Raw genomic sequence first — 21,998 nt, forward strand, 5'->3', positions numbered from 1 at the left:
TATTTTCTTATGCTCATCATGAAGAAATTCCAGCTCAGTTGGAACAATGACTACTGAAAAAGCAGGCTGTGGTTTTAGCTGGGAGGGAACCAGTTTTGGAGCAGGTGGAATGAATGCATCATTTGATTTCTGAATATGTAATGGTAAGCCCAAGTTGTTCTCGAGTTGTTTCTGTAGAATGTGCCATTCTAGCCTGTCTCTTGTTTCATTTTTAATGAAAGTTGTTTCCATACCCATAGGCTCTATTTGAGCTCCACCAGCTTTGATTACTGGAGGCAACGGTGGTCCTTTAGGAATCATCATTGCTACTGATTCTTCATATAGAGTTGGAAATCTCCAGAGATAGGTAATCTGTTTATGCTTTAAATTCAACTCCAAGTGATCAACAGCGTCCTGTTCAACAAATTGTAAATAACATGGTCTTGGTTTTTTCAATCCTTTACCAAGTACAATAAGCTTTGGCAAAGGTTTCTTTGATTTTGAAGGATAGGTGCTTTTGTAGAACTCCGTTACCATTTCAGGTAAGCACTCCAGCTTAATTTCTAGACACAGCTTTGTTGAACAGATCTCTAGTTTGTATTTCCATTCTGGTTTGAAGCTAGCAAGAAACAAATCCTCATCTAGTTTCTTTGTTTTCTTGCTCCTGCCACCCTTTTCATATTGTAATGTGGATAATTTCCGCCTTTTGATTGTTGGAAATGTGTGTTGAGGAACCATTTTATTTTCTTTATTGCCCACATTAATATTGCTGGATACATCTGCAGCAGTAGTCATAAACTTATTCAAAGATGACTGGATAAGCTTGGGAAGACCCCACTTGCAATTTATGATCTTTTTCTTTGTATTCATCTCCAATATTTTCTTATGCTCATCATGAAGAAATTCCAGCTCAGTTGGAACAATGACTACTGAAAAAGCAGGCTGTGGTTTTAGCTGGGAGGGAACCAGTTTTGGAGCAGGTGGAATGAATGCATCATTTGATTTCTGAATATGTAATGGTAAGCCCAAGTTGTTCTCGAGTTGTTTCTGTAGAATGTGCCATTCTAGCCTGTCTCTTGTTTCATTTTTAATGAAAGTTGTTTCCATACCCATAGGCTCTATTTGAGCTCCACCAGCTTTGATTACTGGAGGCAACGGTGGTCCTTTAGGAATCATCATTGCTACTGATTCTTCATATAGAGTTGGAAATCTCCAGAGATAGGTAATCTGTTTATGCTTTAAATTCAACTCCAAGTGATCAACAGCGTCCTGTTCAACAAATTGTAAATAACATGGTCTTGGTTTTTTCAATCCTTTACCAAGTACAATAAGCTTTGGCAAAGGTTTCTTTGATTTTGAAGGATAGGTGCTTTTGTAGAACTCCGTTACCATTTCAGGTAAGCACTCCAGCTTAATTTCTAGACACAGCTTTGTTGAACAGATCTCTAGTTTGTATTTCCATTCTGGTTTGAAGCTAGCAAGAAACAAATCCTCATCTAGTTTCTTTGTTTTCTTGCTCCTGCCACCCTTTTCATATTGTAATGTGGATAATTTCCGCCTTTTGATTGTTGGAAATGTGTGTTGAGGAACCATTTTATTTTCTTTATTGCCCACATTAATATTGCTGGATACATCTGCAGCAGTAGTCATAAACTTATTCAAAGATGACTGGATAAGCTTGGGAAGACCCCACTTGCAATTTATGATCTTTTTCTTTGTATTCATCTCCAATATTTTCTTATGCTCATCATGAAGAAATTCCAGCTCAGTTGGAACAATGACTACTGAAAAAGCAGGCTGTGGTTTTAGCTGGGAGGGAACCAGTTTTGGAGCAGATGGAATGAATGCATCATTTGATTTCTGAATATGTAATGGTAAGCCCAAGTTGTTCTCGAGTTGTTTCTGTAGAATGTGCCATTCTAGCCTGTCTCTTGTTTCATTTTTAATGAAAGTTGTTTCCATACCCATAGGCTCTATTTGAGCTCCACCAGCTTTGATTACTGGAGGCAACGGTGGTCCTTTAGGAATCATCATTGCTACTGATTCTTCATATAGAGTTGGAAATCTCCAGAGATAGGTAATCTGTTTATGCTTTAAATTCAACTCCAAGTGATCAACAGCGTCCTGTTCAACAAATTGTAAATAACATGGTCTTGGTTTTTTCAATCCTTTACCAAGTACAATAAGCTTTGGCAAAGGTTTCTTTGATTTTGAAGGGTAGGTGCTTTTGTAGAACTCCGTTACCATTTCAGGTAAGCACTCCAGCTTAATTTCTAGACACAGCTTTGTTGAACAGATCTCTAGTTTGTATTTCCATTCTGGTTTGAAGCTAGCAAGAAACAAATCCTCATCTAGTTTCTTTGTTTTCTTGCTCCTGCCACCCTTTTCATATTGTAATGTGGATAATTTCCGCCTTTTGATTGTTGGAAATGTGTGTTGAGGAACCATTTTATTTTCGTTATTGCCCACATTAATATTGCTGGATACATCTGCAGCAGTAGTCATAAACTTATTCAAAGATGACTGGATAAGCTTGGGAAGACCCCACTTGCAATTTATGATCTTTTTCTTTGTATTCATCTCCAATATTTTCTTATGCTCATCATGAAGAAATTCCAGCTCAGTTGGAACAATGACTACTGAAAAAGCAGGCTGTGGTTTTAGCTGGGAGGGAACCAGTTTTGGAGCAGATGGAATGAATGCATCATTTGATTTCTGAATATGTAATGGTAAGCCCAAGTTGTTCTCGAGTTGTTTCTGTAGAATGTGCCATTCTAGCCTGTCTCTTGTTTCATTTTTAATGAAAGTTGTTTCCATACCCATAGGCTCTATTTGAGCTCCACCAGCTTTGATTACTGGAGGCAACGGTGGTCCTTTAGGAATCATCATTGCTACTGATTCTTCATATAGAGTTGGAAATCTCCAGAGATAGGTAATCTGTTTATGCTTTAAATTCAACTCCAAGTGATCAACAGCGTCCTGTTCAACAAATTGTAAATAACATGGTCTTGGTTTTTTCAATCCTTTACCAAGTACAATAAGCTTTGGCAAAGGTTTCTTTGATTTTGAAGGATAGGTGCTTTTGTAGAACTCCGTTACCATTTCAGGTAAGCACTCCAGCTTAATTTCAAGACACAGCTTTGTTGAACAGATCTCTAGTTTGTATTTCCATTCTGGTTTGAAGCTAGCAAGAAACAAATCCTCATCTAGTTTCTTTGTTTTCTTGCTCCTGCCACCCTTTTCATATTGTAATGTGGATAATTTCCACCTTTTGATTGTTGGAAATGTGTGTTGAGGAACCATTTTATTTTCTTTATTGCCCACATTAATATTGCTGGATACATCTGCAGCAGTAGTCATAAACTTATTCAAAGATGACTGGATAAGCTTGGGAAGACCCCACTTGCAATTTATGATCTTTTTCTTTGTATTCATCTCCAATATTTTCTTATGCTCATCATGAAGAAATTCCAGCTCAGTTGGAACAATGACTACTGAAAAAGCAGGCTGTGGTTTTAGCTGGGAGGGAACCAGTTTTGGAGCAGATGGAATGAATGCATCATTTGATTTCTGAATATGTAATGGTAAGCCCAAGTTGTTCTCGAGTTGTTTCTGTAGAATGTGCCATTCTAGCCTGTCTCTTGTTTCATTTTTAATGAAAGTTGTTTCCATACCCATAGGCTCTATTTGAGCTCCACCAGCTTTGATTACTGGAGGCAACGGTGATCCTTTAAGAATCATCATTGCTACTGATTCTTCATATAGAGTTGGAAATCTCCAGAGATAGGTAATCTGTTTATGCTTTAAATTCAACTCCAAGTGATCAACAGCGTCCTGTTCAACAAATTGTAAATAACATGGTCTTGGTTTTTTCAATCCTTTACCAAGTACAATAAGCTTTGGCAAAGGTTTCTTTGATTTTGAAGGATAGGTGCTTTTGTAGAACTCCGTTACCATTTCAGGTAAGCACTCCAGCTTAATTTCTAGACACAGCTTTGTTGAACAGATCTCTAGTTTGTATTTCCATTCTGGTTTGAAGCTAGCAAGAAACAAATCCTCATCTAGTTTCTTTGTTTTCTTGCTCCTGCCACCCTTTTCATATTGTAATGTGGATAATTTCCACCTTTTGATTGTTGGAAATGTGTGTTGAGGAACCATTTTATTTTCTTTATTGCCCACATTAATATTGCTGGATACATCTGCAGCAGTAGTCATAAACTTATTCAAAGATGACTGGATAAGCTTGGGAAGACCCCACTTGCAATTTATGATCTTTTTCTTTGTATTCATCTCCAATATTTTCTTATGCTCATCATGAAGAAATTCCAGCTCAGTTGGAACAATGACTACTGAAAAAGCAGGCTGTGGTTTTAGCTGGGAGGGAACCAGTTTTGGAGCAGATGGAATGAATGCATCATTTGATTTCTGAATATGTAATGGTAAGCCCAAGTTGTTCTCGAGTTGTTTCTGTAGAATGTGCCATTCTAGCCTGTCTCTTGTTTCATTTTTAATGAAAGTTGTTTCCATACCCATAGGCTCTATTTGAGCTCCACCAGCTTTGATTACTGGAGGCAACGGTGGTCCTTTAGGACTCATCATTGCTACTGATTCTTCATATAGAGTTGGAAATCTCCAGAGATAGGTAATCTGTTTATGCTTTAAATTCAACTCCAAGTGATCAACAGCGTCCTGTTCAACAAATTGTAAATAACATGGTCTTGGTTTTTTCAATCCTTTACCAAGTACAATAAGCTTTGGCAAAGGTTTCTTTGATTTTGAAGGATAGGTGCTTTTGTAGAACTCTGTTACCATTTCAGGTAAGCACTCCAGCTTAATTTCTAGACACAGCTTTGTTGAACAGATCTCTAGTTTGTATTTCCATTCTGGTTTGAAGCTAGCAAGAAACAAATCCTCATCTAGTTTCTTTGTTTTCTTGCTCCTGCCACCCTTTTCATATTGTAATGTGGATAATTTCCGCCTTTTGATTGTTGGAAATGTGTGTTGAGGAACCATTTTATTTTCTTTATTGCCCACATTAATATTGCTGGATACATCTGCAGCAGTAGTCATAAACTTATTCAAAGATGACTGGATAAGCTTGGGAAGACCCCACTTGCAATTTATGATCTTTTTCTTTGTATTCATCTCCAATATTTTCTTATGCTCATCATGAAGAAATTCCAGCTCAGTTGGAACAATGACTACTGAAAAAGCAGGCTGTGGTTTTAGCTGGGAGGGAACCAGTTTTGGAGCAGATGGAATGAATGCATCATTTGATTTCTGAATATGTAATGGTAAGCCCAAGTTGTTCTCGAGTTGTTTCTGTAGAATGTGCCATTCTAGCCTGTCTCTTGTTTCATTTTTAATGAAAGTTGTTTCCATACCCATAGGCTCTATTTGAGCTCCACCAGCTTTGATTACTGGAGGCAACGGTGGTCCTTTAGGACTCATCATTGCTACTGATTCTTCATATAGAGTTGGAAATCTCCAGAGATAGGTAATCTGTTTATGCTTTAAATTCAACTCCAAGTGATCAACAGCGTCCTGTTCAACAAATTGTAAATAACATGGTCTTGGTTTTTTCAATCCTTTACCAAGTACAATAAGCTTTGGCAAAGGTTTCTTTGATTTTGAAGGATAGGTGCTTTTGTAGAACTCCGTTACCATTTCAGGTAAGCACTCCAGCTTAATTTCTAGACACAGCTTTGTTGAACAGATCTCTAGTTTGTATTTCCATTCTGGTTTGAAGCTAGCAAGAAACAAATCCTCATCTAGTTTCTTTGTTTTCTTGCTCCTGCCACCCTTTTCATATTGTAATGTGGATAATTTCCGCCTTTTGATTGTTGGAAATGTGTGTTGAGGAACCATTTTATTTTCTTTATTGCCCACATTAATATTGCTGGATACATCTGCAGCAGTAGTCATAAACTTATTCAAAGATGACTGGATAAGCTTGGGAAGACCCCACTTGCAATTTATGATCTTTTTCTTTGTATTCATCTCCAATATTTTCTTATGCTCATCATGAAGAAATTCCAGCTCAGTTGGAACAATGACTACTGAAAAAGCAGGCTGTGGTTTTAGCTGGGAGGGAACCAGTTTTGGAGCAGATGGAATGAATGCATCATTTGATTTCTGAATATGTAATGGTAAGCCCAAGTTGTTCTCGAGTTGTTTCTGTAGAATGTGCCATTCTAGCCTGTCTCTTGTTTCATTTTTAATGAAAGTTGTTTCCATACCCATAGGCTCTATTTGAGCTCCACCAGCTTTGATTACTGGAGGCAACGGTGGTCCTTTAGGACTCATCATTGCTACTGATTCTTCATATAGAGTTGGAAATCTCCAGAGATAGGTAATCTGTTTATGCTTTAAATTCAACTCCAAGTGATCAACAGCGTCCTGTTCAACAAATTGTAAATAACATGGTCTTGGTTTTTTCAATCCTTTACCAAGTACAATAAGCTTTGGCAAAGGTTTCTTTGATTTTGAAGGATAGGTGCTTTTGTAGAACTCTGTTACCATTTCAGGTAAGCACTCCAGCTTAATTTCTAGACACAGCTTTGTTGAACAGATCTCTAGTTTGTATTTCCATTCTGGTTTGAAGCTAGCAAGAAACAAATCTTCATCTAGTTTCTTTGTTTTCTTGCTCCTGCCACCCTTTTCATATTGTAATGTGGATAATTTCCGCCTTTTGATTGTTGGAAATGTGTGTTGAGGAACCATTTTCTTTTCTTTATTGCCCACATTAATATTGCTGGATACATCTGCAGCAGTAGTCATAAACTTATTCAAAGATGACTGGATAAGCTTGGGAAGACCCCACTTGCAATTTATGATCTTTTTCTTTGTATTCATCTCCAATATTTTCTTATGCTCATCATGAAGAAATTCCAGCTCAGTTGGAACAATGACTACTGAAAAAGCAGGCTGTGGTTTTAGCTGGGAGGGAACCAGTTTTGGAGCAGATGGAATGAATGCATCATTTGATTTCTGAATATGTAATGGTAAGCCCAAGTTGTTCTCGAGTTGTTTCTGTAGAATGTGCCATTCTAGCCTGTCTCTTGTTTCATTTTTAATGAAAGTTGTTTCCATACCCATAGGCTCTATTTGAGCTCCACCAGCTTTGATTACTGGAGGCAACGGTGGTCCTTTAGGACTCATCATTGCTACTGATTCTTCATATAGAGTTGGAAATCTCCAGAGATAGGTAATCTGTTTATGCTTTAAATTCAACTCCAAGTGATCAACAGCGTCCTGTTCAACAAATTGTAAATAACATGGTCTTGGTTTTTTCAATCCTTTACCAAGTACAATAAGCTTTGGCAAAGGTTTCTTTGATTTTGAAGGATAGGTGCTTTTGTAGAACTCCGTTACCATTTCAGGTAAGCACTCCAGCTTAATTTCTAGACACAGCTTTGTTGAACAGATCTCTAGTTTGTATTTCCATTCTGGTTTGAAGCTAGCAAGAAACAAATCCTCATCTAGTTTCTTTGTTTTCTTGCTCCTGCCACCCTTTTCATATTGTAATGTGGATAATTTCCGCCTTTTGATTGTTGGAAATGTGTGTTGAGGAACCATTTTCTTTTCTTTATTGCCCACATTAATATTGCTGGATACATCTGCAGCAGTAGTCATAAACTTATTCAAAGATGACTGGATAAGCTTGGGAAGACCCCACTTGCAATTTATGATCTTTTTCTTTGTATTCATCTCCAATATTTTCTTATGCTCATCATGAAGAAATTCCAGCTCAGTTGGAACAATGACTACTGAAAAAGCAGGCTGTGGTTTTAGCTGGGAGGGAACCAGTTTTGGAGCAGATGGAATGAATGCATCATTTGATTTCTGAATATGTAATGGTAAGCCCAAGTTGTTCTCGAGTTGTTTCTGTAGAATGTGCCATTCTAGCCTGTCTCTTGTTTCATTTTTAATGAAAGTTGTTTCCATACCCATAGGCTCTATTTGAGCTCCACCAGCTTTGATTACTGGAGGCAACGGTGGTCCTTTAGGACTCATCATTGCTACTGATTCTTCATATAGAGTTGGAAATCTCCAGAGATAGGTAATCTGTTTATGCTTTAAATTCAACTCCAAGTGATCAACAGCGTCCTGTTCAACAAATTGTAAATAACATGGTCTTGGTTTTTTCAATCCTTTACCAAGTACAATAAGCTTTGGCAAAGGTTTCTTTGATTTTGAAGGATAGGTGCTTTTGTAGAACTCCGTTACCATTTCAGGTAAGCACTCCAGCTTAATTTCTAGACACAGCTTTGTTGAACAGATCTCTAGTTTGTATTTCCATTCTGGTTTGAAGCTAGCAAGAAACAAATCCTCATCTAGTTTCTTTGTTTTCTTGCTCCTGCCACCCTTTTCATATTGTAATGTGGATAATTTCCGCCTTTTGATTGTTGGAAATGTGTGTTGAGGAACCATTTTATTTTCTTTATTGCCCACATTAATATTGCTGGATACATCTGCAGCAGTAGTCATAAACTTATTCAAAGATGACTGGATAAGCTTGGGAAGACCCCACTTGCAATTTATGATCTTTTTCTTTGTATTCATCTCCAATATTTTCTTATGCTCATCATGAAGAAATTCCAGCTCAGTTGGAACAATGACTACTGAAAAAGCAGGCTGTGGTTTTAGCTGGGAGGGAACCAGTTTTGGAGCAGATGGAATGAATGCATCATTTGATTTCTGAATATGTAATGGTAAGCCCAAGTTGTTCTCGAGTTGTTTCTGTAGAATGTGCCATTCTAGCCTGTCTCTTGTTTCATTTTTAATGAAAGTTGTTTCCATACCCATAGGCTCTATTTGAGCTCCACCAGCTTTGATTACTGGAGGCAACGGTGGTCCTTTAGGACTCATCATTGCTACTGATTCTTCATATAGAGTTGGAAATCTCCAGAGATAGGTAATCTGTTTATGCTTTAAATTCAACTCCAAGTGATCAACAGCGTCCTGTTCAACAAATTGTAAATAACATGGTCTTGGTTTTTTCAATCCTTTACCAAGTACAATAAGCTTTGGCAAAGGTTTCTTTGATTTTGAAGGATAGGTGCTTTTGTAGAACTCTGTTACCATTTCAGGTAAGCACTCCAGCTTAATTTCTAGACACAGCTTTGTTGAACAGATCTCTAGTTTGTATTTCCATTCTGGTTTGAAGCTAGCAAGAAACAAATCTTCATCTAGTTTCTTTGTTTTCTTGCTCCTGCCACCCTTTTCATATTGTAATGTGGATAATTTCCGCCTTTTGATTGTTGGAAATGTGTGTTGAGGAACCATTTTCTTTTCTTTATTGCCCACATTAATATTGCTGGATACATCTGCAGCAGTAGTCATAAACTTATTCAAAGATGACTGGATAAGCTTGGGAAGACCCCACTTGCAATTTATGATCTTTTTCTTTGTATTCATCTCCAATATTTTCTTATGCTCATCATGAAGAAATTCCAGCTCAGTTGGAACAATGACTACTGAAAAAGCAGGCTGTGGTTTTAGCTGGGAGGGAACCAGTTTTGGAGCAGATGGAATGAATGCATCATTTGATTTCTGAATATGTAATGGTAAGCCCAAGTTGTTCTCGAGTTGTTTCTGTAGAATGTGCCATTCTAGCCTGTCTCTTGTTTCATTTTTAATGAAAGTTGTTTCCATACCCATAGGCTCTATTTGAGCTCCACCAGCTTTGATTACTGGAGGCAACGGTGGTCCTTTAGGAATCATCATTGCTACTGATTCTTCATATAGAGTTGGAAATCTCCAGAGATAGGTAATCTGTTTATGCTTTAAATTCAACTCCAAGTGATCAACAGCGTCCTGTTCAACAAATTGTAAATAACATGGTCTTGGTTTTTTCAATCCTTTACCAAGTACAATAAGCTTTGGCAAAGGTTTCTTTGATTTTGAAGGATAGGTGCTTTTGTAGAACTCCGTTACCATTTCAGGTAAGCACTCCAGCTTAATTTCTAGACACAGCTTTGTTGAACAGATCTCTAGTTTGTATTTCCATTCTGGTTTGAAGCTAGTAAGAAACAAATCCTCATCTAGTTTCTTTGTTTTCTTGCTCCTGCCACCCTTTTCATATTGTAATGTGGATAATTTCCGCCTTTTGATTGTTGGAAATGTGTGTTGAGGAACCATTTTATTTTCTTTATTGCCCACATTAATATTGCTGGATACATCTGCAGCAGTAGTCATAAACTTATTCAAAGATGACTGGATAAGCTTGGGAAGACCCCACTTGCAATTTATGATCTTTTTCTTTGTATTCATCTCCAATATTTTCTTATGCTCATCATGAAGAAATTCCAGCTCAGTTGGAACAATGACTACTGAAAAAGCAGGCTGTGGTTTTAGCTGGGAGGGAACCAGTTTTGGAGCAGATGGAATGAATGCATCATTTGATTTCTGAATATGTAATGGTAAGCCCAAGTTGTTCTCGAGTTGTTTCTGTAGAATGTGCCATTCTAGCCTGTCTCTTGTTTCATTTTTAATGAAAGTTGTTTCCATACCCATAGGCTCTATTTGAGCTCCACCAGCTTTGATTACTGGAGGCAACGGTGGTCCTTTAGGACTCATCATTGCTACTGATTCTTCATATAGAGTTGGAAATCTCCAGAGATAGGTAATCTGTTTATGCTTTAAATTCAACTCCAAGTGATCAACAGCGTCCTGTTCAACAAATTGTAAATAACATGGTCTTGGTTTTTTCAATCCTTTACCAAGTACAATAAGCTTTGGCAAAGGTTTCTTTGATTTTGAAGGATAGGTGCTTTTGTAGAACTCCGTTACCATTTCAGGTAAGCACTCCAGCTTAATTTCTAGACACAGCTTTGTTGAACAGATCTCTAGTTTGTATTTCCATTCTGGTTTGAAGCTAGCAAGAAACAAATCCTCATCTAGTTTCTTTGTTTTCTTGCTCCTGCCACCCTTTTCATATTGTAATGTGGATAATTTCCGCCTTTTGATTGTTGGAAATGTGTGTTGAGGAACCATTTTCTTTTCTTTATTGCCCACATTAATATTGCTGGATACATCTGCAGCAGTAGTCATAAACTTATTCAAAGATGACTGGATAAGCTTGGGAAGACCCCACTTGCAATTTATGATCTTTTTCTTTGTATTCATCTCCAATATTTTCTTATGCTCATCATGAAGAAATTCCAGCTCAGTTGGAACAATGACTACTGAAAAAGCAGGCTGTGGTTTTAGCTGGGAGGGAACCAGTTTTGGAGCAGATGAAATGAATGCATCATTTGATTTCTGAATATGTAATGGTAAGCCCAAGTTGTTCTCGAGTTGTTTCTGTAGAATGTGCCATTCTAGCCTGTCTCTTGTTTCATTTTTAATGAAAGTTGTTTCCATACCCATAGGCTCTATTTGAGCTCCACCAGCTTTGATTACTGGAGGCAACGGTGGTCCTTTAGGACTCATCATTGCTACTGATTCTTCATATAGAGTTGGAAATCTCCAGAGATAGGTAATCTGTTTATGCTTTAAATTCAACTCCAAGTGATCAACAGCGTCCTGTTCAACAAATTGTAAATAACATGGTCTTGGTTTTTTCAATCCTTTACCAAGTACAATAAGCTTTGGCAAAGGTTTCTTTGATTTTGAAGGATAGGTGCTTTTGTAGAACTCTGTTACCATTTCAGGTAAGCACTCCAGCTTAATTTCTAGACACAGCTTTGTTGAACAGATCTCTAGTTTGTATTTCCATTCTGGTTTGAAGCTAGCAAGAAACAAATCTTCATCTAGTTTCTTTGTTTTCTTGCTCCTGCCACCCTTTTCATATTGTAATGTGGATAATTTCCGCCTTTTGATTGTTGGAAATGTGTGTTGAGGAACCATTTTCTTTTCTTTATTGCCCACATTAATATTGCTGGATACATCTGCAGCAGTAGTCATAAACTTATTCAAAGATGACTGGATAAGCTTGGGAAGACCCCACTTGCAATTTATGATCTTTTTCTTTGTATTCATCTCCAATATTTTCTTATGCTCATCATGAAGAAATTCCAGCTCAGTTGGAACAATGACTACTGAAAAAGCAGGCTGTGGTTTTAGCTGGGAGGGAACCAGTTTTGGAGCAGGTGGAATGAATGCATCATTTGATTTCTGAATATGTAATGGTAAGCCCAAGTTGTTCTCGAGTTGTTTCTGTAGAATGTGCCATTCTAGCCTGTCTCTTGTTTCATTTTTAATGAAAGTTGTTTCCATACCCATAGGCTCTATTTGAGCTCCACCAGCTTTGATTACTGGAGGCAACGGTGGTCCTTTAGGAATCATCATTGCTACTGATTCTTCATATAGAGTTGGAAATCTCCAGAGATAGGTAATCTGTTTATGCTTTAAATTCAACTCCAAGTGATCAACAGCGTCCTGTTCAACAAATTGTAAATAACATGGTCTTGGTTTTTTCAATCCTTTACCAAGTACAATAAGCTTTGGCAAAGGTTTCTTTGATTTTGAAGGATAGGTGCTTTTGTAGAACTCCGTTACCATTTCAGGTAAGCACTCCAGCTTAATTTCTAGACACAGCTTTGTTGAACAGATCTCTAGTTTGTATTTCCATTCTGGTTTGAAGCTAGCAAGAAACAAATCCTCATCTAGTTTCTTTGTTTTCTTGCTCCTGCCACCCTTTTCATATTGTAATGTGGATAATTTCCGCCTTTTGATTGTTGGAAATGTGTGTTGAGGAACCATTTTATTTTCTTTATTGCCCACATTAATATTGCTGGATACATCTGCAGCAGTAGTCATAAACTTATTCAAAGATGACTGGATAAGCTTGGGAAGACCCCACTTGCAATTTATGATCTTTTTCTTTGTATTCATCTCCAATATTTTCTTATGCTCATCATGAAGAAATTCCAGCTCAGTTGGAACAATGACTACTGAAAAAGCAGGCTGTGGTTTTAGCTGGGAGGGAACCAGTTTTGGAGCAGGTGGAATGAATGCATCATTTGATTTCTGAATATGTAATGGTAAGCCCAAGTTGTTCTCGAGTTGTTTCTGTAGAATGTGCCATTCTAGCCTGTCTCTTGTTTCATTTTTAATGAAAGTTGTTTCCATACCCATAGGCTCTATTTGAGCTCCACCAGCTTTGATTACTGGAGGCAACGGTGGTCCTTTAGGAATCATCATTGCTACTGATTCTTCATATAGAGTTGGAAATCTCCAGAGATAGGTAATCTGTTTATGCTTTAAATTCAACTCCAAGTGATCAACAGCGTCCTGTTCAACAAATTGTAAATAACATGGTCTTGGTTTTTTCAATCCTTTACCAAGTACAATAAGCTTTGGCAAAGGTTTCTTTGATTTTGAAGGATAGGTGCTTTTGTAGAACTCCGTTACCATTTCAGGTAAGCACTCCAGCTTAATTTCTAGACACAGCTTTGTTGAACAGATCTCTAGTTTGTATTTCCATTCTGGTTTGAAGCTAGCAAGAAACAAATCCTCATCTAGTTTCTTTGTTTTCTTGCTCCTGCCACCCTTTTCATATTGTAATGTGGATAATTTCCGCCTTTTGATTGTTGGAAATGTGTGTTGAGGAACCATTTTCTTTTCTTTATTGCCCACATTAATATTGCTGGATACATCTGCAGCAGTAGTCATAAACTTATTCAAAGATGACTGGATAAGCTTGGGAAGACCCCACTTGCAATTTATGATCTTTTTCTTTGTATTCATCTCCAATATTTTCTTATGCTCATCATGAAGAAATTCCAGCTCAGTTGGAACAATGACTACTGAAAAAGCAGGCTGTGGTTTTAGCTGGGAGGGAACCAGTTTTGGAGCAGATGGAATGAATGCATCATTTGATTTCTGAATATGTAATGGTAAGCCCAAGTTGTTCTCGAGTTGTTTCTGTAGAATGTGCCATTCTAGCCTGTCTCTTGTTTCATTTTTAATGAAAGTTGTTTCCATACCCATAGGCTCTATTTGAGCTCCACCAGCTTTGATTACTGGAGGCAACGGTGGTCCTTTAGGAATCATCATTGCTACTGATTCTTCATATAGAGTTGGAAAGCTCCAGAGATAGGTAATCTGTTTATGCTTTAAATTCAACTCCAAGTGATCAACAACGTCCTGTTCAACAAATTGTAAATAACATGGTCTTGGTTTTTTCAATCCTTTACCAAGTACAATAAGCTTTGGCAAAGGTTTCTTTGATTTTGAAGGATAGGTGCTTTTGTAGAACTCCGTTACCATTTCAGGTAAGCACTCCAGCTTAATTTCTAGACACAGCTTTGTTGAACAGATCTCTAGTTTGTATTTCCATTCTGGTTTGAAGCTAGCAAGAAACAAATCCTCATCTAGTTTCTTTGTTTTCTTGCTCCTGCCACCCTTTTCATATTGTAATGTGGATAATTTCCGCCTTTTGATTGTTGGAAATGTGTGTTGAGGAACCATTTTATTTTCTTTATTGCCCACATTAATATTGCTGGATACATCTGCAGCAGTAGCCATAAACTTATTCAAAGATGACTGGATAAGCTTGGGAAGACCCCACTTGCAATTTATGATCTTTTTCTTTGTATTCATCTCCAATATTTTCTTATGCTCATCATGAAGAAATTCCAGCTCAGTTGGAACAATGACTACTGAAAAAGCAGGCTGTGGTTTTAGCTGGGAGGGAACCAGTTTTGGAGCAGATGGAATGAATGCATCATTTGATTTCTGAATATGTAATGGTAAGCCCAAGTTGTTCTCGAGTTGTTTCTGTAGAATGTGCCATTCTAGCCTGTCTCTTGTTTCATTTTTAATGAAAGTTGTTTCCATACCCATAGGCTCTATTTGAGCTCCACCAGCTTTGATTACTGGAGGCAACGGTGGTCCTTTAGGAATCATCATTGCTACTGATTCTTCATATAGAGTTGGAAATCTCCAGAGATAGGTAATCTGTTTATGCTTTAAATTCAACTCCAAGTGATCAACAGCGTCCTGTTCAACAAATTGTAAATAACATGGTCTTGGTTTTTTCAATCCTTTACCAAGTACAATAAGCTTTGGCAAAGGTTTCTTTGATTTTGAAGGATAGGTGCTTTTGTAGAACTCCGTTACCATTTCAGGTAAGCACTCCAGCTTAATTTCTAGACACAGCTTTGTTGAACAGATCTCTAGTTTGTATTTCCATTCTGGTTTGAAGCTAGCAAGAAACAAATCCTCATCTAGTTTCTTTGTTTTCTTGCTCCTGCCACCCTTTTCATATTGTAATGTGGATAATTTCCGCCTTTTGATTGTTGGAAATGTGTGTTGAGGAACCATTTTATTTTCTTTATTGCCCACATTAATATTGCTGGATACATCTGCAGCAGTAGTCATAAACTTATTCAAAGATGACTGGATAAGCTTGGGAAGACCCCACTTGCAATTTATGATCTTTTTCTTTGTATTCATCTCCAATATTTTCTTATGCTCATCATGAAGAAATTCCAGCTCAGTTGGAACAATGACTACTGAAAAAGCAGGCTGTGGTTTTAGCTGGGAGGGAACCAGTTTTGGAGCAGATGGAATGAATGCATCATTTGATTTCTGAATATGTAATGGTAAGCCCAAGTTGTTCTCGAGTTGTTTCTGTAGAATGTGCCATTCTAGCCTGTCTCTTGTTTCATTTTTAATGAAAGTTGTTTCCATACCCATAGGCTCTATTTGAGCTCCACCAGCTTTGATTACTGGAGGCAACGGTGGTCCTTTAGGAATCATCATTGCTACTGATTCTTCATATAGAGTTGGAAATCTCCAGAGATAGGTAATCTGTTTATGCTTTAAATTCAACTCCAAGTGATCAACAGCGTCCTGTTCAACAAATTGTAAATAACATGGTCTTGGTTTTTTCAATCCTTTACCAAGTACAATAAGCTTTGGCAAAGGTTTCTTTGATTTTGAAGGATAGGTGCTTTTGTAGAACTCCGTTACCATTTCAGGTAAGCACTCCAGCTTAATTTCTAGACACAGCTTTGTTGAACAGATCTCTAGTTTGTATTTCCATTCTGGTTTGAAGCTAGCAAGAAACAAATCCTCATCTAGTTTCTTTGTTTTCTTGCTCCTGCCACCCTTTTCATATTGTAATGTGGATAATTTCCGCCTTTTGATTGTTGGAAATGTGTGTTGAGGAACCATTTTATTTTCTTTATTGCCCACATTAATATTGCTGGATACATCTGCAGCAGTAGCCATAAACTTATTCAAAGATGACTGGATAAGCTTGGGAAGACCCCACTTGCAATTTATGATCTTTTTCTTTGTATTCATCTCCAATATTTTCTTATGCTCATCATGAAGAAATTCCAGCTCAGTTGGAACAATGATTACTGAAAAAGCAGGCTGTGGTTTTAGCTGGGAGGGAACCAGTTTTGGAGCAGATGGAATGAATGCATCATTTGATTTCTGAATATGTAATGGTAAGCCCAAGTTGTTCTCGAGTTGTTTCTGTAGAATGTGCCATTCTAGCCTGTCTCTTGTTTCATTTTTAATGAAAGTTGTTTCCATACCCATAGGCTCTATTTGAGCTCCACCAGCTTTGATTACTGGAGGCAACGGTGGTCCTTTAGGAATCATCATTGCTACTGATTCTTCATATAGAGTTGGAAATCTCCAGAGATAGGTAATCTGTTTATGCTTTAAATTCAACTCCAAGTGATCAACAGCGTCCTGTTCAACAAATTGTAAATAACATGGTCTTGGTTTTTTCAATCCTTTACCAAGTACAATAAGCTTTGGCAAAGGTTTCTTTGATTTTGAAGGATAGGTGCTTTTGTAGAACTCCGTTACCATTTCAGGTAAGCACTCCAGCTTAATTTCTAGACACAGCTTTGTTGAACAGATCTCTAGTTTGTATTTCCATTCTGGTTTGAAGCTAGCAAGAAACAAATCCTCATCTAGTTTCTTTGTTTTCTTGCTCCTGCCACCCTTTTCATATTGTAATGTGGATAATTTCCGCCTTTTGATTGTTGGAAATGTGTGTTGAGGAACCATTTTCTTTTCTTTATTGCCCACATTAATATTGCTGGATACATCTGCAGCAGTAGTCATAAACTTATTCAAAGATGACTGGATAAGCTTGGGAAGACCCCACTTGCAATTTATGATCTTTTTCTTTGTATTCATCTCCAATATTTTCTTATGCTCATCATGAAGAAATTCCAGCTCAGTTGGAACAATGACTACTGAAAAAGCAGGCTGTGGTTTTAGCTGGGAGGGAACCAGTTTTGGAGCAGGTGGAATGAATGCATCATTTGATTTCTGAATATGTAATGGTAAGCCCAAGTTGTTCTCGAGTTGTTTCTGTAGAATGTGCCATTCTAGCCTGTCTCTTGTTTCATTTTTAATGAAAGTTGTTTCCATACCCATAGGCTCTATTTGAGCTCCACCAGCTTTGATTACTGGAGGCAACGGTGGTCCTTTAGGAATCATCATTGCTACTGATTCTTCATATAGAGTTGGAAATCTCCAGAGATAGGTAATCTGTTTATGCTTTAAATTCAACTCCAAGTGATCAACAGCGTCCTGTTCAACAAATTGTAAATAACATGGTCTTGGTTTTTTCAATCCTTTACCAAGTACAATAAGCTTTGGCAAAGGTTTCTTTGATTTTGAAGGATAGGTGCTTTTGTAGAACTCCGTTACCATTTCAGGTAAGCACTCCAGCTTAATTTCTAGACACAGCTTTGTTGAACAGATCTCTAGTTTGTATTTCCATTCTGGTTTGAAGCTAGCAAGAAACAAATCCTCATCTAGTTTCTTTGTTTTCTTGCTCCTGCCACCCTTTTCATATTGTAATGTGGATAATTTCCGCCTTTTGATTGTTGGAAATGTGTGTTGAGGAACCATTTTCTTTTCTTTATTGCCCACATTAATATTGCTGGATACATCTGCAGCAGTAGTCATAAACTTATTCAAAGATGACTGGATAAGCTTGGGAAGACCCCACTTGCAATTTATGATCTTTTTCTTTGTATTCATCTCCAATATTTTCTTATGCTCATCATGAAGAAATTCCAGCTCAGTTGGAACAATGACTACTGAAAAAGCAGGCTGTGGTTTTAGCTGGGAGGGAACCAGTTTTGGAGCAGATGGAATGAATGCATCATTTGATTTCTGAATATGTAATGGTAAGCCCAAGTTGTTCTCGAGTTGTTTCTGTAGAATGTGCCATTCTAGCCTGTCTCTTGTTTCATTTTTAATGAAAGTTGTTTCCATACCCATAGGCTCTATTTGAGCTCCACCAGCTTTGATTACTGGAGGCAACGGTGGTCCTTTAGGAATCATCATTGCTACTGATTCTTCATATAGAGTTGGAAAGCTCCAGAGATAGGTAATCTGTTTATGCTTTAAATTCAACTCCAAGTGATCAACAACGTCCTGTTCAACAAATTGTAAATAACATGGTCTTGGTTTTTTCAATCCTTTACCAAGTACAATAAGCTTTGGCAAAGGTTTCTTTGATTTTGAAGGATAGGTGCTTTTGTAGAACTCCGTTACCATTTCAGGTAAGCACTCCAGCTTAATTTCTAGACACAGCTTTGTTGAACAGATCTCTAGTTTGTATTTCCATTCTGGTTTGAAGCTAGCAAGAAACAAATCCTCATCTAGTTTCTTTGTTTTCTTGCTCCTGCCACCCTTTTCATATTGTAATGTGGATAATTTCCGCCTTTTGATTGTTGGAAATGTGTGTTGAGGAACCATTTTATTTTCTTTATTGCCCACATTAATATTGCTGGATACATCTGCAGCAGTAGCCATAAACTTATTCAAAGATGACTGGATAAGCTTGGGAAGACCCCACTTGCAATTTATGATCTTTTTCTTTGTATTCATCTCCAATATTTTCTTATGCTCATCATGAAGAAATTCCAGCTCAGTTGGAACAATGACTACTGAAAAAGCAGGCTGTGGTTTTAGCTGGGAGGGAACCAGTTTTGGAGCAGATGGAATGAATGCATCATTTGATTTCTGAATATGTAATGGTAAGCCCAAGTTGTTCTCGAGTTGTTTCTGTAGAATGTGCCATTCTAGCCTGTCTCTTGTTTCATTTTTAATGAAAGTTGTTTCCATACCCATAGGCTCTATTTGAGCTCCACCAGCTTTGATTACTGGAGGCAACGGTGGTCCTTTAGGAATCATCATTGCTACTGATTCTTCATATAGAGTTGGAAATCTCCAGAGATAGGTAATCTGTTTATGCTTTAAATTCAACTCCAAGTGATCAACAGCGTCCTGTTCAACAAATTGTAAATAACATGGTCTTGGTTTTTTCAATCCTTTACCAAGTACAATAAGCTTTGGCAAAGGTTTCTTTGATTTTGAAGGATAGGTGCTTTTGTAGAACTCCGTTACCATTTCAGGTAAGCACTCCAGCTTAATTTCTAGACACAGCTTTGTTGAACAGATCTCTAGTTTGTATTTCCATTCTGGTTTGAAGCTAGCAAGAAACAAATCCTCATCTAGTTTCTTTGTTTTCTTGCTCCTGCCACCCTTTTCATATTGTAATGTGGATAATTTCCGCCTTTTGATTGTTGGAAATGTGTGTTGAGGAACCATTTTATTTTCTTTATTGCCCACATTAATATTGCTGGATACATCTGCAGCAGTAGTCATAAACTTATTCAAAGATGACTGGATAAGCTTGGGAAGACCCCACTTGCAATTTATGATCTTTTTCTTTGTATTCATCTCCAATATTTTCTTATGCTCATCATGAAGAAATTCCAGCTCAGTTGGAACAATGACTACTGAAAAAGCAGGCTGTGGTTTTAGCTGGGAGGGAACCAGTTTTGGAGCAGATGGAATGAATGCATCATTTGATTTCTGAATATGTAATGGTAAGCCCAAGTTGTTCTCGAGTTGTTTCTGTAGAATGTGCCATTCTAGCCTGTCTCTTGTTTCATTTTTAATGAAAGTTGTTTCCATACCCATAGGCTCTATTTGAGCTCCACCAGCTTTGATTACTGGAGGCAACGGTGGTCCTTTAGGAATCATCATTGCTACTGATTCTTCATATAGAGTTGGAAATCTCCAGAGATAGGTAATCTGTTTATGCTTTAAATTCAACTCCAAGTGATCAACAGCGTCCTGTTCAACAAATTGTAAATAACATGGTCTTGGTTTTTTCAATCCTTTACCAAGTACAATAAGCTTTGGCAAAGGTTTCTTTGATTTTGAAGGATAGGTGCTTTTGTAGAACTCCGTTACCATTTCAGGTAAGCACTCCAGCTTAATTTCTAGACACAGCTTTGTTGAACAGATCTCTAGTTTGTATTTCCATTCTGGTTTGAAGCTAGCAAGAAACAAATCCTCATCTAGTTTCTTTGTTTTCTTGCTCCTGCCACCCTTTTCATATTGTAATGTGGATAATTTCCGCCTTTTGATTGTTGGAAATGTGTGTTGAGGAACCATTTTATTTTCTTTATTGCCCACATTAATATTGCTGGATACATCTGCAGCAGTAGCCATAAACTTATTCAAAGATGACTGGATAAGCTTGGGAAGACCCCACTTGCAATTTATGATCTTTTTCTTTGTATTCATCTCCAATATTTTCTTATGCTCATCATGAAGAAATTCCAGCTCAGTTGGAACAATGACTACTGAAAAAGCAGGCTGTGGTTTTAGCTGGGAGGGAACCAGTTTTGGAGCAGATGGAATGAATGCATCATTTGATTTCTGAATATGTAATGGTAAGCCCAAGTTGTTCTCGAGTTGTTTCTGTAGAATGTGCCATTCTAGCCTGTCTCTTGTTTCATTTTTAATGAAAGTTGTTTCCATACCCATAGGCTCTATTTGAGCTCCACCAGCTTTGATTACTGGAGGCAACGGTGGTCCTTTAGGAATCATCATTGCTACTGATTCTTCATATAGAGTTGGAAATCTCCAGAGATAGGTAATCTGTTTATGCTTTAAATTCAACTCCAAGTGATCAACAGCGTCCTGTTCAACAAATTGTAAATAACATGGTCTTGGTTTTTTCAATCCTTTACCAAGTACAATAAGCTTTGGCAAAGGTTTCTTTGATTTTGAAGGATAGGTGCTTTTGTAGAACTCCGTTACCATTTCAGGTAAGCACTCCAGCTTAATTTCGAGACACAGCTTCTGTATAATGTGCCATTTCAATTTGTCTCTAGCCTCATCTTCAATGAAAGTTGTTTCCATACCCACAGGCTCTATTTGTGCTCCACCAGCTTTGATTACTGGAGGCAACGTTGGTCCTGTAGCAATCATTATTGCCACTGATTCTTCATATGGAGTTGGTAATCCTGTAAAATTCGAAATTTTCATTAATAATCACGCAGTTAATTAAGGTTAATAAGACAGTTTTATTGACCAAAAGATTCTTGTATAGAGAAACCTTTGATAAAAGGGCACACAAAATGGCCGCCAGACCTCGTGACCAGTTTCTGGGACCATGCACGGTGGCATAGTGGTTTGCACTGTTGCCTCACAGTGCCAGGGACCCGGGTTCAAATCCGGCCTCGGGCGACTGTGTGTGTGGAGTTTGCACATTCTCCCTGTGTTTGTGTGGGTTTCCTCCGGGTGCTCCGGTTTCCTCCCACAGTCCAAAGATGTGCGGGTTAGGTTGATTGGCTATGATAAATTGACCCTTAGTGTTAGGGGGATTAAATACGTGGGATTACAGGGATAGGGTGGGATATGTGTTGGTGTAGGGGTTACGGGGATCGGGTGGGATATGTGTCGGTGCAGGCTTGATGGGCCGAAATGGCCTCTATCTGCACTGTGGGGTTTCTGTGATTTCTGTGATTTGAATTTCTGTTACTGCAAGTCAGACAGGCTTGTGGATTGAGGACATTAAGCCCGCGAAAACCAGTTTTGGGAAACCGAAACTCAGGGAACTGAGCATACATTATTAATTAGATTATAAGTACAGGACAGATTTGGGTAACAGAATGAGGCCCATCAAGAAATGGGCGGACAATTGAACGAACACTTAAACCCATTTACTGTACAAAGAAAAGCCGTTTAACAGCCATCAAGGGCAATCTCCAGACCGATCAATA

At 37.8% G+C, this 21,998-nt stretch overlaps 1 protein-coding gene and 1 long non-coding RNA gene across 2 annotated transcripts in view; one reads left to right on the forward strand and one right to left on the reverse strand.

Moving 5' to 3' along the window:
• The window catches only part of LOC147111952 (uncharacterized), a 362,777-nt gene that overhangs the window by 35,826 nt on the left and 304,953 nt on the right, over positions 1-21,998 (forward strand). The gene's annotated exons all lie outside the window — the stretch shown is intronic.
• On the reverse strand, positions 586-20,530 carry LOC147111956 (uncharacterized; the record flags this gene model as incomplete). Its single annotated transcript, XM_085999878.1, is given in 8 exon segments — positions 586-4,872; positions 5,053-5,673; positions 7,708-13,423; positions 14,071-14,129; positions 14,323-15,123; positions 15,310-17,670; positions 17,878-19,404; positions 20,308-20,530. Coding segments are annotated over 8 exon segments (15,579 nt in total), but the record flags the coding sequence as incomplete, so codon positions are not given.

Source organism: Somniosus microcephalus, chromosome 10 (genome assembly GCF_052327205.1).
Source record: "Somniosus microcephalus isolate GS21.2 chromosome 10, FLI_Smic_1.0, whole genome shotgun sequence".
In the NCBI taxonomy this organism is placed as follows: Eukaryota; Metazoa; Chordata; class Chondrichthyes; order Squaliformes; family Somniosidae; genus Somniosus; species Somniosus microcephalus.